General features: G+C 40.1%; 1 protein-coding gene across 6 annotated transcripts in view; it reads left to right on the top strand.

Annotated features, from left to right (window-relative positions):
- KCNAB1 (potassium voltage-gated channel subfamily A member regulatory beta subunit 1) overlaps window positions 1-15,622 on the top strand; it is a 436,423-nt gene that overhangs the window by 366,130 nt on the left and 54,671 nt on the right. For 4 of the 6 annotated variants that reach the window (XM_021719351.1, XM_021719353.1, XM_021719352.1 and 1 more), the window contains one exon: window positions 1,970-2,056. The exons of the other annotated variants lie outside the window; for them this stretch is intronic. In XM_021719351.1, the coding sequence (XP_021575026.1) occupies window positions 1,970-2,056 (87 nt within the window). The remainder of the gene's footprint in view (window positions 1-1,969; window positions 2,057-15,622) is intronic. 6 annotated transcript variants of the gene reach the window in all.

The raw sequence follows: 15,622 nt of genomic DNA, 5'->3' as shown, positions 1-15,622 counted from the left end.
CAGTGCCCCAGCAAAGGCCAGAACTGTCATTCAACGCTTTCCTGCAAAACCCGATCTAGTAAAAAGTTTTGAAATGTAGTCCTTGGCTTCCAGCCCCTGAAACCTCCCAGATGTGAACACCATGGTACAATAACCACATAACTTTTCTGTAGACTCTCTTACACAGTGCCCTCTGGAGCAGCCTTCTGGAGGTGTTAAGTATTGTTAGCCCACTGCAAAGTAGAGAACTGAGTTTCAAAAAAGATTTAAGCACTCTAGCAGGATTGCAAGCAGGTGAGGGTACAGGTTTCCAACCCTTCACACCTGGCAAGACCTTGCTATCTGTTTGCTTGTTTATCTTGTCCCTTCCTTACCTCCTCCCTCTACACAATTTTTCCCCAGAGTAGCTGCTCTCGTGGTACTTTTTCAGGTAAACTTGATTTCAAGCAATCCCCTGAGATAGCGGGTGATACCCCAGGCCAGTGCATCACGGCAACTTTTTAAGAGCAGGCATTACACCTCATAACATCTGTCTGCCCTAGTCTTTTCATCAAAGCTTTTAACAAGCTACCACCACACACAATCCTTTCTCAGTGGTTGGAAAATATTTCCGGAACGATATTCAAGCACTCCGTTTTCCTGTCAGAAAAGTAATTGTGGCTGGCCGATAAACCGGTATGAAAAATCAAATTTAAATGAGCCAAATTTAAATTTATAAGAGCCTCATTTAACATGCAATTAATTTTATGCCTATAATAAAAAGAGTAAAACCTCTGGGTTCCCTGAAGAGTTAAAGAGGCTGATAAGGAAGCACTGCGCCTCGTGGAAATCAGATAACGAGATTCTTGAGCACCGCCATCCTTTTTGGTTACATAATGTTATATACAATATATTCTATTTCAGGAAGTTTTAATTTTACTGAAATTAATTATTTTTCTCTGAGTGCTCATGGGAATGTGACCAAATGGTTAGGACTGAAACACAGGCTGTGAGTTCCAGATTTCTTTTTTGAGTTCTCATTCTCTCCTTTATATTACCTCATAAGTCTTATGACTTCTGGTATTTTCGTTTCTTCCCCCAAGGAATGGGAAATGATAGAAATGGTCAGAGCTCAGCTATATTTTATGTCGCTTAAACTTTGTACCAATGAGCAAAGTGTTGAGCAAAGCCTTCATTGGCTAACACCTTTCCATTGCTATTAAAACCAATGTTGATTGGGCCCGTGGCTCACATCTGTAATTCCAGCACTTTGGGAGGCCGGGGCAAGAGTATTGCTTGAGCCCAGGAGATTGAGACAAGCCTATGCAACATAGCAAGATCTTGTCTCCACAAAAAATCAAAAAATTAGCCAGACATGGTGGCATGTGCCTGTAGTCCCAGCTACTTGGGAGGTTGAAGTGGAAGGATTGCCTGAGCCCAGGAAGTCAAGGCTATGATTACACCACCACACTCCAGTCTAGACAAGAGTGAGAACCAAACTCAAAAAAAAAAAAGCAATTGAATTGAAACCAACGTGTACATTTTCAGATGGGGTTAAAGCAGTCATTTATTTCTGATTTATGCCATTTTAATGAGTTTGCCCACCATAAACCCATTAAATAATTTTAAACGTAAACACTAATTTGCATTCTTCAAGAAGTAAAAATAAACTGTTGGCAAGATGATGCTTCTTATTCTAAACTTTTCTTCTGGATAATGCTACACACGAGTCACTGTGAAAGAGCATTACTAAGTATGTATTTTCTGGTGAGACTGCTAATATCACTGAAAAAATTCTAAGACTTTTTTTGTTGGGGGACAAAGTCAGCCTTTGATATATTTTTTTAAAGTTTCCAGGGGCCAATAAACACATATTTATATTCAATGTACTTCTAAAACTAATCTGATGCCATTTTTTTAAAAAGTGAATTCTTGAAGGAAACCAAGCTCCAACTTTCTGTCTTAGCATTCTTATTTGAACGTTTTGGGTTTTTTCTGCTTCTACTCCCAGGACTGAAGGGCTCCCTCCAGAGGCTGCAACTTGAGTACGTGGATGTGGTCTTTGCAAATCGACCAGACAGCAACACCCCCATGGAAGGTGAGTGAAGAAATTGTATAAAAGAATCTAGAATAATTTGTTTAAATTTATTGTCACACCTATTTATTTATTTATTTTCTCGAGTCAGGGTTTCACTCTGTCACCCAGGCTGGAGTGCAGCGGCATAATCATGGCTCACCTCAGCCTCGACCTCCTTGGCTCAGGTGATCCTTCTACCTCAGCCTCCTGAGTGCTGGGACTAGAGGACTAATTTCTCATTTTTTGTAGAGACAAGGTCTCACTGTGTTGCCCAGGCTGGCCTGAACCTTCTTGGCTCAAGCAATTCTCCTGCCTCAGCCTCCCAAAGTGCTAGGATTACAGGCATGAGCCACCATACCCGGCTAAGACTCTAGAATTTATTGATGCCAACCTGAGGACTTATTCCAGTCACAGTAGAAAATGAAATATGTGCAGACAGATATGATTGAATTTGAAAAATAAAAACCTTTCTGATTGATGCCTTCCAGCTTCAGTATGTCCCATAAACCACTGCTCTGCACACTGCATCTTCTTTTTGTTTTTTTAAGCAGTTGAAGGTATTGGGTTTGCAGCTGCTGCTACCTTTTTCAAGGTTTATTTCATTTCATCAACTAAAACAATAAAATTAATTGGAGGGGGAGTTTATAGCCCAGTCATCATTATTTCGGAGTGTGTCCTCTGAGGGTCTTCCTGTTTTATAATGATTCTGAGTCTGATTAGCTTCCAGCCTGCACTGACAAGTGCTCCATATAGTACCGTGGGTAGAGCTTCCCCAGGAGCAACAACCTCAAAATAAGGCTTCATTGCTGTTTGGGTTTTGATCCTCAAGGAACTGCAACATTTTATTTCCTTTCTGTCACAACTGTTTGAGAACCACAGTTGAAGTTTCTTCCTATGGACATTTTCAGAGCATTCCTAAAACCAGATTTTCTTCAATGTGCATTTATTTAGGGGGTTGGCCTAGGACATTTGAGAAAGAGGATAGTTTGGGAGGACAAATTAAAAAGAATGTTCCTGTCAATTGGAGTTTGCAGTCATATGGACTATCACTTACCTGAGGTGACAGAGGATGAAGCTATTTGGGGGAAAGAGGAAAAAAAAGGAATGTTCTGGTTATTTGAGCTTTACCATATGATATGAGTAACCAGTGTTCAAAGAATTAGAATAGTATAATCCACTTTGTCCTTGATGGTTCAAAAGACAGGGTCTTATAATAAATCAGGTTCTGTGAAATTTTATCCCTTTTTTTTCAGTTGAAAGGGTATGTTATTTGTTTTTAATTTTAGATTTGGGGGTACATGTGCAAGTTTGTTATGTAGGTATATTGTGTGACAGTGAGGCTTGGGCTTCTATTGAGCTGTCCCCCAGGTGGTGGACATGGAACTCAATGGATGATTTTTCAACCCTTACCTCCTCAGGAGTCCCTAGCGTCTGTTGTCCCCATCCTTATGCACGTGTGTATTCAGTGCTTAGCTCCCACTTTTAAGTGAGAATATGCGAGGTTCAGTTTTCTATCTCTGTGATCATTTGCTTAGAATGACGGTCTATTCTTGCTGTAGGGTTGTAGAAATGTTCAGAAGCAGTGGAAAGGTAGAAATGGTTGAAGTACTATGCATTTGTCTAGGTTGCATTTCTGACCATTAAAAAAGAATGCTATGGAAATTACTTTCCTTTCCATTTATCTCTTTCTTAGCTACAGAGAAATGTCAAAAGTATATATATTTTTATATCTAATTTTCTTCTAGAGTTTTCTGTCTTCTTGATTCTGGGTAAATTAGAATGATCATGTAGTATCAGTGTAGGAAATTACCCATGGAAATGATGTAAAACTGCAAAATTTTGCCAAAGCAAATTACAAACATTTTGTTAGTATGAGAAGTGTTCATTGCAAGAATAATATGATCTCATACAATTTTCAATGATACATTGAAACAGAGCACTCAAGCTATTTAGTCAGCAAATGTGTCAAATAAAATGTCATTTAGTGAGGTCTAAGAAAGACTGAAATTGCACCACATATTAAGTGCCTCATGACTTTCCTCTTTGGGACAGTGTTCTTTGCAATTGTACCATGTGTAGGTAGCAGAACTTCTGAGATTTTTTTTAGGATTTTTTTTTTCCCCATTCTATCCCTACTATATATTCTTATTTTCGGGATACATTATAGGAGTCTTTCAAGCAGAAAATATAATTTGCATTATATGTATAGAAGGAGGAAATTCCCAATTAGGAGCCAAGCTATGTGACACTAACAAGATAATGATATCTCTTGTATCAATACTGATTATGTGTTGAAATTTGCTAAAAGGAAGCTTAAAAAGAAATTGCTACTGCCTGATGGAGTTTGTAATTCAGCATTGTTGGAATCAAAAATTTACATTTTCCCTAAATTTCTTATATAAAATTCACAAAGCAGAATAAGAAGCTATTTTATCATGAGTCATTGTCCTAGTTCAGCAGCATAATAAAGGGTATCAAACAATGGGGATTTGCCACTTGATAAGGTCAAGGATCGTTTCACTTTGTAGCTCAGCAGCAATCAACCACCTCATGCTAGGATGTAGTCTGCACTCCTCACCCCCACCCAGGGGAGACCCACTCTTACCAGGCCCACCAAGCTCTGAGCAGCCATAAAGAAGGATAAGATTATGAACTTCGCAGCAACTTCAATGGATTTAGAGCCTGTAATACTTGGTGATCTATCACAGAAACAAAGAACTGAGTACCATAAGCAGACCCTGAACAATTATCATAATACTACAAGAAAGGGACTGGCAGTAGTGGGAAACTACCGGGGGTCGGGGGGAGGGGCACACTTCCTCAATAAGGGTACCAGATCTCAAGCCAGGCGAACTGGAGACTAAAGTGAGTCCCAAACTTTACCTGTAGGATGACCATTTGTATAACTAACCCTGAATTGTACCCCACATCTTTAAAATAAACATAAAAAATAAAATAAAATACAAGTTCTGAGGCTTGTTCCTCTGGGAGGACTTAGCAGGGACGTTCCACAGGCAATTCCTCCTGAAGGACTTCTCCAGGCCCAAATAGCCCCCATGTGAGTTTTTCCCCCACCTTCAGAAAATGTTTATCTTCAAACGATGTCTACTCGTTTGTTCCAAGGTAAGCCTGTGAAAAGGCCAGAGTTTGATACCAGTCTCTGGAAACATATTCTCTATATTCAGGCTTTTCTGCCCTTCTGTAACAGAGCAAAAGACTGATCTGGAAATAGAAGAAACAGGAATTAAAGGATTGCCAGATGGACTTGGGTACATTTGATCCTCTAAAAATTGGGGAGAAAATGGTATCTGAGCTACTTCTGGATTCCATGTGGTTAAGATTCACTTTTGTAATGATTTTGTAAACTGTATGTGTGTGTGCATGAATGAAAAAGTTGTGAATATGTTAATATGTGTATATATGAATGAACTATATAATGGGGTCCACCTTAGGAGGGCTATTAGTGTTTTAAAAATAATACATAAGGGATTATGTATAATCACCCTGGAAAATTCTACAGTTACTCTTTGTTAGCCAATGTTATCCTATAGGTTTTCATAAATTATTCAATTTCTTCTTCACATATAGTGAAAAAATCATCACCAGATAACTGCCTGACCTCATTTTTTTGTTGTTTTTTGGTAATGGCAGGAAAATCTTTAATACCATTTACATATGTTTTTTGTTTCAGTAACTCATATTCTCTGCTTTAGGTTTAATTACATTTATTTCTGTTCAGTATAAGTGACACAACAGTGATTACAAAGCATATATTGTTGAATTTTGTACACTAAATCTATATATATTAAAACTATAGTCTATCATCCCATCCCTCTGAGAGGCCAAGACAGAAGGATTGCTTGAACCCAAGAGATCAAAACCAGCTTGGGTAACATATTGAGGCCTCATCTCTACAAAAGAATAAAAAACTTAGCTGGGTGACCCTGTCGAAAAACAACAACAAAACAACAAAAACCATAAAACACCAACACTTATAGACACCTAGCATTTGTAGATTATTTTTATTGGTTCAACCATTCCTTGTCACCTCCATGGTTCCACAGTGCATGCTAACATACTTGTGCTGAAGCAGCTATTTTAAACCCAGGGGACCAATGAGCCCAGCCCAATTCAGTGCTAGCTCACCTCCATGACTAATCGATTATCAGGTAGAATGGAATTCAAGAACTGGGGCCACCATGCAAATACCAAGGGTTACGTGTGTGCCCACAATGGGTATCTCTAAGACACATTTTAAACACCTTCCATTTTATTTTATTTTACTTTATTTTTTGAGTCAAGATCTCACTCTGTTGCCCAGGCTAGAGTGCAGTGGCACAATCTCGGCCCATTGCAGCCTTTGCTTCCTGGGCTCAGGCGATCCTTCCGCCTCAGCCTCCTGAGTTAACTGGCACTACAGGCGCACCACCATGCCTGGCTAATTTTTTTAACTTTTTTGTGGAAACAAGGTCTCCCTATGTTGCCTAGGCTAGTCTTGAGCACCTGGGTTCAATTAATCCTCCTGCCTTGGCCTCCCAACGTGCTGATATTACAGGCATGAACCACCACGACCGGTCACATCTTCCATTTACATGTTATTAAAATACAAACTGCATTTATGTGATTTGTACCATGAAAAGAACGTTAATTGCGAGCATTTTTAAAATAGGCCAACATGAGTTTTAACCAGTTTCTACATGTCATATAACAACCAATTGTGCCAGAAAAAGTTTAACTGCAGCATCTTCATAATATATTGGCATCATATATCCAATTAGTTGTTGCCTTCCCTTCATCCTCTCATTCATAAATGGACCCTGAACAATTATTGCAATACTATAAGAAAGGGATTGGCAGTGGTGAGACACTGCCAGGGGAGGGGAGGGGTCACATAACATCAATAAGAGTACCTGATCTCAAACCAGGGAAAGTGGGGACCAAAGGGAGGCCCAAACTTTACCTGTACGATGACCACTTATGCACCTAACCCTGAATTGTACTCCACATCTTTAAAATAAATTTTAAAAGAAAAAGAAAGAAATTCAATAGATATAGGCCAGGCACGGTGGCTCACACCTGTAATCCCAGCACTTTGGGAAGCCGAGGTGGGAGGATCACTTGAGACCAGTAGTTCAAGACCAGCCTGAGCAACACATGGAGACCCTGTCTCTAAAAAATAAAATAAACATTTTTAAAAAGAAAATCAAGAGACACAGAGCCAGTCCACTCCAAAGAATGGCTATAAATTCCAAATGTGCAGTCCATGGAGAGAAGGGTGAGACGCTTCATCCGCCATCTGCAACCCTATGGAGACATTTTAGGGCTGTGGGAAGATGTTCCTGAACATGGAGGGGAACTTGTGTACTTTTTCCTCTGTCCCTCTTGTTTATTTTTTCTGGTTCACCTAGTAGTAAGTCATTTTTCTTTCGCAGCATCTGCCATGCCATCTGTCTCTGCTACAATATCTGGCAGCCACGGCGTGTTTTCTAGTCCTAGAAAAAATCAACCCCACATCCCATTTCTTCTTTCTTATGACGCTGTATTCCTTCCCGGAGAGTTGCTGACAGTTTCTTGTGCTCTATGAAACTCCTGTTCTTAATCCCCTCACCTCTACAAATCCCCAATATGTGTTTCAAAATCTTCTTCTAAACTCATTAGATTAAAAAAAAAAAAAAAGTCAGGCCAACATAAATTGTGCTGGACATGGGTAGACACAGGGCATTTGTGTGTCTGAGGACCTGTACTAGGAGGTTTTGGGTTTGGTTTTCTGTCATTTCCAAACACCAGGCTAGTATTTCTATCTCTGCCTCCTCTCTGCTGTGGAAAGAAGTGATTAAGCCTGACTGTGGTCATGAAAGGTGGGAGCAAGCCCGTAACACTTGGGAATGACAGGAGAAAGAGGGACACATTTTAACTTATATAGCTTTTAATTTAATTTTATTTTTTACTTTTTAAAATTTTTTGATTCAGGGTCTCTCACTCTGTCACCCAGGCTGGAGTGCAGTGACACAATCATGGCTCACAGCAGTCTCAACCACCTGGGCTCAGGCAATCATTTCACTTCAGCTTCCCAAGTAGCTGGGAATACAGGCATGCACCACCATACCAGGTGAATTTTTTTTATTTTTGAAGAGACTAGGTCTTGCTATGTTCCCTAGGCTGGGCTCAAACTTTTGGGCTCAAGAAATTCTCTCGCCTTGGTTTTCCAAAGTGCTGGGATTACAGGCGTGGGCCACTGTGCCCAGTCATATAGTTTTTTAAAAAGGAAAGAAAAAAGCTCACTAACTTGTTAATCTGAGAATATGATTTTTTAATATAAATTAAATGTTAGTTAATGTTTAATTTAAAAAGCACTTGAAATTCAGTCTTCTTCCTTCTTTCATTTAGAGCTTTTTGCCAAATCTGGTTAATTTTATAGAATTCCTGAGTCATTAAATATTATTTCCATACTAATTACTGTTCAAGCTATTTATTTTTTCCCACTGGCAGATCAGTGCAGACATAAATCAGCTCTGCAGCCCAGATGTCTTAATTTCAAAAAAAAAAAAGGGAAGACCAAAGTTAGCTTCACTCATTCCCACAATATCATCATGGCAAATAATCCATTCTGCAGAATCTACTTTTTTCTAAGCCATCTTTTTTAGCATTGTCATGTGCAAGCAGGAATTTATGGATATTCAGGAATCTAGGATATCCAGAGACAACCTGGAAAATGTCAGAAAGCAGAAAACATTGCAGCATCCCAAATGTTCTACATTTCATCAATCCTAAAATACTGGACTTAGACATTTAACTTCCCAAGTAAAGTTTTCAGAACAAAAATGTAACCACCTAAAATCTAGAAATATCATTTAACCACAGTGAATTAGCCCTTCCACCTTTATCTTTTATTTTTATTATCTTTCCTAAAAGGTACCCTCTACCTATCCCCAAAAACATAATAATAACAGGAAGAAATCTTCTGCAAATAGTATACTACCACTGTTCACTGGAAATATAATGCAAACCACTTATGTGGTTTAAATGTTCCATTAGCCAAATTAAAAAAGTTAAAAGAAACAGGCAAGATTAATTATAATATTTTTATGTAACCCCAAATCACCATTTCAACATGTAATCAATACAAAAAAAATACTAATAGGACTTCTTAACATTCTTGTTATTTTTCCTACTAAGTCTTTGAAATAAGTTGTGTGCACCTTAATTTGAGCCAGCCACATTTCAAGTGCTCTCAATAGCCACATGTAGCTAGGAGCTACCCTACTTGACCACACAGGTCTATAAACTCTATTTCTAGCCCCAGGAACATAGTAAGTATTCAGTAACCATTTATTGAATGGATAGATAGATGGTTGAGTGGATAAATGAGTGAATAAGTGTTTGAGCGATTGAAAGAATGGAAAGCTAGAGTTAAATAGATCCAATTTCATTTTTCCCCATTGAAAAACTGTCTTGGTGCTCTAACATCCATAAACATTCTGGTGCCTGTGCCTAGTTCAGCATATTTCAAAGGTGATGTGAAGGAGAAGTTATTGACAAACAGCCTGAAGACACTCTTACCTACTGTTGTCTGCCGCAACAGTAGCATCTGGATGCTGTATCTCTCTCTCTCTAGAAATCTGATTGATATCTACAAGAGCAGAAATGCATGAAGGGAAGATTGTTTGGCAGTGCTGTTGCCCCTTAAGACTACTATATCAAATTAAAATTATTTAATGCATTTCATTTATGACCCTGGCCGGGATGCTCCCAAGGGCCCCTGGTGGACATCAGATCAATTTAACCTCCTGCCTTGAAAAGCTGTGACAGCTGTGCTTTCAAGAAATTAATTTGGAGAAAATGATTTTCATATCCAAGAAGATGAGCCAAACCCTACCAAGCTTGTAGCCAAGAAAAAAATTGTGTTTCAATTTTAATAAAGCAGTTTTGTTTCCATTTTAACCATAAATTCCCCGAACATTTTACATTTGACACTTTAGACCTATTCAGCTGATGTTTTATCCTTTCCAGATATTTTGTGACAAAATCATGTCATAAAAAGAGAAATTTGTTTCATCCTTCCTAAAAAATAGCAATGGGGATGGCGGGGTTCACTTCAGGTTCTGACAGTCTCTACTTCAACTTCTTAGGAAATCGCATTTCTGTTTATTGTGTTCTTCACTGGAACAGCATTCCCGCAGAGTGGACTGAGCCATTAGATGACACAACTCCAAACTCTGGCTTTGCAACCTATAAGGTTGAATACTATCCTCAGTTACTAAGTCACTATCCTCAGTTTCCTCACCTGAAAGTGGAGGTAACACAAAAAGCACTCTCGTAATGAGTTAGCAGTGTGGATACTGCACCTCACTCAGAGCTGGGGCAAACAAACATAAACCCCATTTCTAGAATGTTTCATAGTAATGCATATACAAATAAAACTTCCTTTTCTCTGGCCCTCTTCTCAGAAGTAACCATGAGAGAAGTCCAAGGCCCTGAACTTACATATGATGAAAATCAAATGGAGGCAGCCAAGCTGCAGGGTTGACCAGGGTCTGTGGTGAGGTCATGTAAGAATCAAGCCATGGAGTAGGCAATGGAATTTTCTCCTAGCCCGTTTTTTCTCCTTGGAATTTTGGTCTGAAATCCTTCAAGCCCCTTACATTTACTTAACCACAAATGTTCCGGGGTTAATCTATTCAGCCTGAAGGGTCATCTTGTGCCATGACTTTGGCTTCAAAGGTGCCTCTGGAAAACAATTCAATAACAGAATTAACTCATTCATTCAGTTGTTATTCACTGAATATCACCTATGTGTTGGCTGCATGTGATGGTTCACTCCTGTTATCCCAGCACTTCAGAAGACTGAAGCAGGAGGATCACTTGAGCCCAGGAATTTGAGACCAGCCTGAGTAGCATAGCGAGACCTCATCTCTACAAAAAAAACAAAAAGAAAAATCAAAAAGTGAGCTAGGTGTGGTGGCACATGTCTATAGTCCCAGCTACTTGGGAGACTGAAACAGAAGGATCACCTGAGCCCAGGAGGTTGAGGCTGTGGTAAGCCATGATCATGCCACTGCATTCCAGCCTGGGCAACGAGTGAGAATCTGACTCAAAAACAAAACAAACAAACAAACAAAAACTCAAAAAACTATATGCCAAGCACTGTTCTAGGCACTAGAGAAGCAGAAGTTCATCAATCAGGCAAAAATTCCACACTTACAGAAATTACATTCTTGTTGGAGAGACAAATAACAAGTTAGTAAGAAAATTACCATGTAATCCCAGCACTTTGGGAGGTGGAGGTGAGAGAATTGCCTGAGTCCAGGGGTTTGAGACCAGCCTGGGCAACTTGGTGAGACCTCGTCTCTACAATATCAAAAAATTAGCCGGGCATGCTGGCGCTCGCCTGTTGTTCCAGCTGTTTGGAGGACTGAGGCTGAAAGATCACCTGTGCCCAGCAGGTCAAGGTTGCGGTGGCCGTGAGCGTGCCACTACACTCCAGCCTGAGTGACAGAGTGAGACTCCTACTCAGAAAAAGAAAAAAAGAAAGTCACACTAGATGGTGGTAATAGAATGGAGGAAAAAAATTAATCCTGGGAGGGTGATAAGAAGTTACAGGGGGTAGATTTTAAATAGAATGATTGATAAAGGTCTAACTGAGGAGAAAATGAGGAAGTGTGGCTTTAGAGTCAGATAGACCCTAATTCATATCCTCTTTCTGTTACTGGTTAATTGTGCTTAGACAAGTTATTGAACCTCTCTTGTCCTGTGTTTTCTAATCTGTAAAATGCAGGTAATAATGTCTACTTTATTCAGTTATTATGAGGAGTATTTGAGATAATATATGCCAAACACTTAGAATGTTGCCTAGTAACTACTCAAAATTTAGAGCTGTCATCTTTGTTACTGTTATTGTTTGCATAATACTGCTGTAAATTTTTCATGTAGAAAATTACCTTATGCAATGGTAGTCTCCAAGTCGACTAGGTTATCCTAGATGTCTCAAAAAAGAAGAACTCACACAACAAATTAACTTGTGTGAATCACATGGTTTAACCAAATCGATTAAAATGCATCATGAGAAGAAAGGGAGGAGAGATGGAAGCAGTTACAACAATCAGAAGATACACTGGTAGAAGGATCTAGCTACCTACATCTTGGGGTATCCAGTGATGATGTGATTTCTCCCTCCTTCCCTCCCTCCCTTCCTCCCTCCCCCTCCTTCCCTCCCTTCCTCTCTCTCTCTTTCTCTCTCTCTCTCTGTCTTTCTCTGTCACATTGATCTTCCCTATGGTGGTGAGATTATCAGGGTCAGATCTGATGCTTGAGCAAGGGGACTCCACAGACAGAAGGTACCTGGGTCAATGGGACATTTACTCTATCAGAAAGACTCCAGGACGAGGCCACATGGCCATTAACTGTAGTTCATCAGTTGGCCTGCATATGGCTAAGGACTATTTGAATTTTTTGCATGGAGGATTTTTGAAGCTAGAATGGGGGTGACAAAAGGGTGGCTGATTTAAGACCTCATTTAAGTCCTCATATGTTTTACGTACATTTAGTGTATTTCAGCTGTTTGGTGTTGGGTGCATTTAATGAATATGTTGTGAATATCACAGCTTCCATTCCTCCCTGTCTGTTCGGCACACACATTCTCTACATTGTCCGGGCTACTATGACTCCAGGGTTGTTAATCCAGTCCATTTTACCACGCCCATTATGTAAATTCTGCCTGTGTCTCACAAGCTACTTGCTTCTCCACCCGGTTTCTTTGTTTCTCTCACTTTCTTGAGCAGAACTGAATGATCTTGAGCAACACAGCAAAGGCACATTACAGAGTTCATCACCCCTAGCTGCTGACATGCTGCCTTGGGTCTGAAGAGTTGTCTAGACCTGTTGAGCAATTTCTAGCATTCACAGAGGCCCACAAAGTTCTGAATGTGGATCACTCTGCTATGCATCTATTGGGAACACAGCCTTAGTTGACAAATGATCTTTTTCAACTGGGTTCCACAGAGAAACAGGAGTTTTAGAAAAATTACCTCTGCTAGAACATACTGAGAAGTTAAGATTGCCAAAGTTGTAGAATATATGTGATGAGTCGGCTTTAAAAACTATACTCCCCAAAACAATGTGTACTTATCTGGTGCTTTATTTTGTGCTTTCTTTTTGAAATCACAGATTCCCAACCTCATGGTTGGACAGGAGGACCTAGAGAAAGTTATGCTTAAATTCTATGAAGTGTAGCTTCTTCCTGTGTCCCCTCCCCCCTTCTTTCTTTCCTTCTCTCTCTCTCTTCAAATCTTCAATCTTCAAATCTTCAATCAACCAGGAAGACAGAAGAACAAGGTGGGCTGTATGTTTGGGGGCCTGTTATATCTTTCACAACAAGTTTGTTGACTTCACCAAGTTCAGAAAGGGGGTCCTCTTGTTCTCCTTTTCTTTCTTCTTCTTCTTTTCCTGAAGTTGCTTTTAGTTAAGAAAAAAGAGAGAGAGGGAACCAAGATGGCTTCTGCTCACCCCAGCTGTCAGGTGAGAACGGAGCTGCTTAGTAATCTGGGGCCGTGGGTTTGTGACTCATGTGCACTTCCTTCTGTGAGTTGTCATTCCCCTGAAAGATATTTGAAGCTGTGACAAGATTCAACTCCCTATGCTGAGGGGTGTCAACTCAGTCTCGGGAGAATTCATTTCTATAAGTTCCTCACTGTGCTACTGCAGATCTGCAATGGCACATGCAGGTCATGGAAAATGACACCCTCACCCGCCAGCGGGCTCGCACTCCAAGGGTCCACAGTATGCTGATTGATGGGGTGAGCAGGACCACCTGGATTACAGCTCAGCTGAAATTCTCAGACAGTGGGGATACACAAATACCCCCAAGTCTCCCTCTTGCTTTCTGTACAGAACAGAGTAATACAAGAGTCAGCAGTTTTGTGAACCCCCCTCCTGGGAAATTAAAATGTGTATCAGAAAAATACGGGGTCTGTGATCATAGGATGAGGGTGCTAGCCTCAGAGATATGAACTTGGCTGAGTTGTTTAGACATACTACTTCCCAGTGTTTCATTCATAAAATGGAAAGAATAAAAATATAATAATCTCCAGCTATTTCCAAGACTGTTGTAAAGACAAACTGACATAATATAAGAGGAAGCATTGTATAAATTGTAACGCCCTATACAAATATTTTGAAGTTGCTATTGTTATGTATGTTTATACTTTTAGGAATATATATGCATAGTGAGATGTAATTGAAGTTTCAGTCAGACACCAAGACACGATTGAAATGAACTTTCAGAGGCAGGTGCCACATCTCCACATATACTCTCAAAGGAAGTGGGCAAGAGCTGGTTCCATAACTCTTTCTTCCCCCATTGTTTTATTTTGAGAAATCAAAAAGCTACAGAGAAGCTGAAAGAATAAACACCCAATACTCTTCACCTACATTTACCAAATGGTGCCATATTTTGCTTTTATTTTGCCATCTCTTGTTCTCTCTCTTATTGAGACATTTCACCCATGAACACTTTCTCCAGTGTCTACTGAGAACAAGGTATATGGTCTTCTGTATGACCATAACACCATCATCATACTCAATAAACTTAACATTGGTACATTGCTATTATCTAATATGCAAGCCATATTCACATTTCCTAAAATGTCTGTTATAGGACTTTGTTTTATTTTGTTTGGAGGGAGGTGGGCCCATGGTTTAATTAAGAATCTTGCCATAGATTTTGCTGTCATGGGTTTTCAATCTAACGTGGTTCTTCCACCTTTTTTCTCTTTGATGACGTTTACATTTTTTAAAAAAATCCAGGTCAGTTGTTTAGAAAAATGTCTCTTAATCTGGGTTTTTCTGGTTGTTTTCTCGTGATGAGACTAAAATTAAGCAATTTTGGTAAGAAGACCAAATCACGGTGATGTTGTTTTCTCAGTGTCTCCCTCTGAGGGCCCAGGAGGGTTGCCTTATCACACTGCCTGCCTCTGTTATCACACGGGGGCTGGTGAACTGGTGGTTTCCTAATTCCATCAACTCTTCTTTCTTGAGTTGGCATTCTTCTGTGAAGACGCTCTTTTCCTTCTCTTCTCCCTGCACTCTTAGCTCCAGTAATTCTGCAGCCTCTTCACTGTGGTTTCAAGAATGTCCAAGTTGAGAAAAGGGAGGAGAGGGGGGATTCTAGTGAGAAGGGTATATATAAAAAACACTGTGCTGTGACTCCTCCACCCCCAGCATGGGAGAGGACTATAACCTTGGGTAGGATGGGGTGAAAGGCCACGCAGATGGTTCAAAATGTAATCCCCCTCCCCTACCACCCCACCCTCCATGGCTAGGGAGGACAGTAGCTTGGGAGCTGAATCATGCCTGGAAAATCTAGGTGTGAAGGGGTGGGCTGACCATCTGCTTTGGTGGCACTACTGAGCAAGTACTGCTCTCCAGGGAGGTGACAGGAAAGGTGCCTGTGAATGTCTCCGGTGTGGAGTTTTCTTGGGTCCTGTCATTCAGCACCTGCTGGAGGGTGAGGCTGGAGACAAGAGGACAAGGGGCTGAGGGAGACAAAGAAAATAGAGAAATAAACTAAACACACCTGACACAGCTGCGGTC

Source organism: Carlito syrichta, unplaced genomic scaffold (assembly GCF_000164805.1).
Source record: "Carlito syrichta isolate Samal-C Ts95f unplaced genomic scaffold, Tarsius_syrichta-2.0.1 Scaffold314595, whole genome shotgun sequence".
In the NCBI taxonomy this organism is placed as follows: Eukaryota; Metazoa; Chordata; class Mammalia; order Primates; family Tarsiidae; genus Carlito; species Carlito syrichta.
Note: the sequence above shows the minus strand (reverse complement) of the source record. Positions and strands in the feature narration are given on the sequence as shown.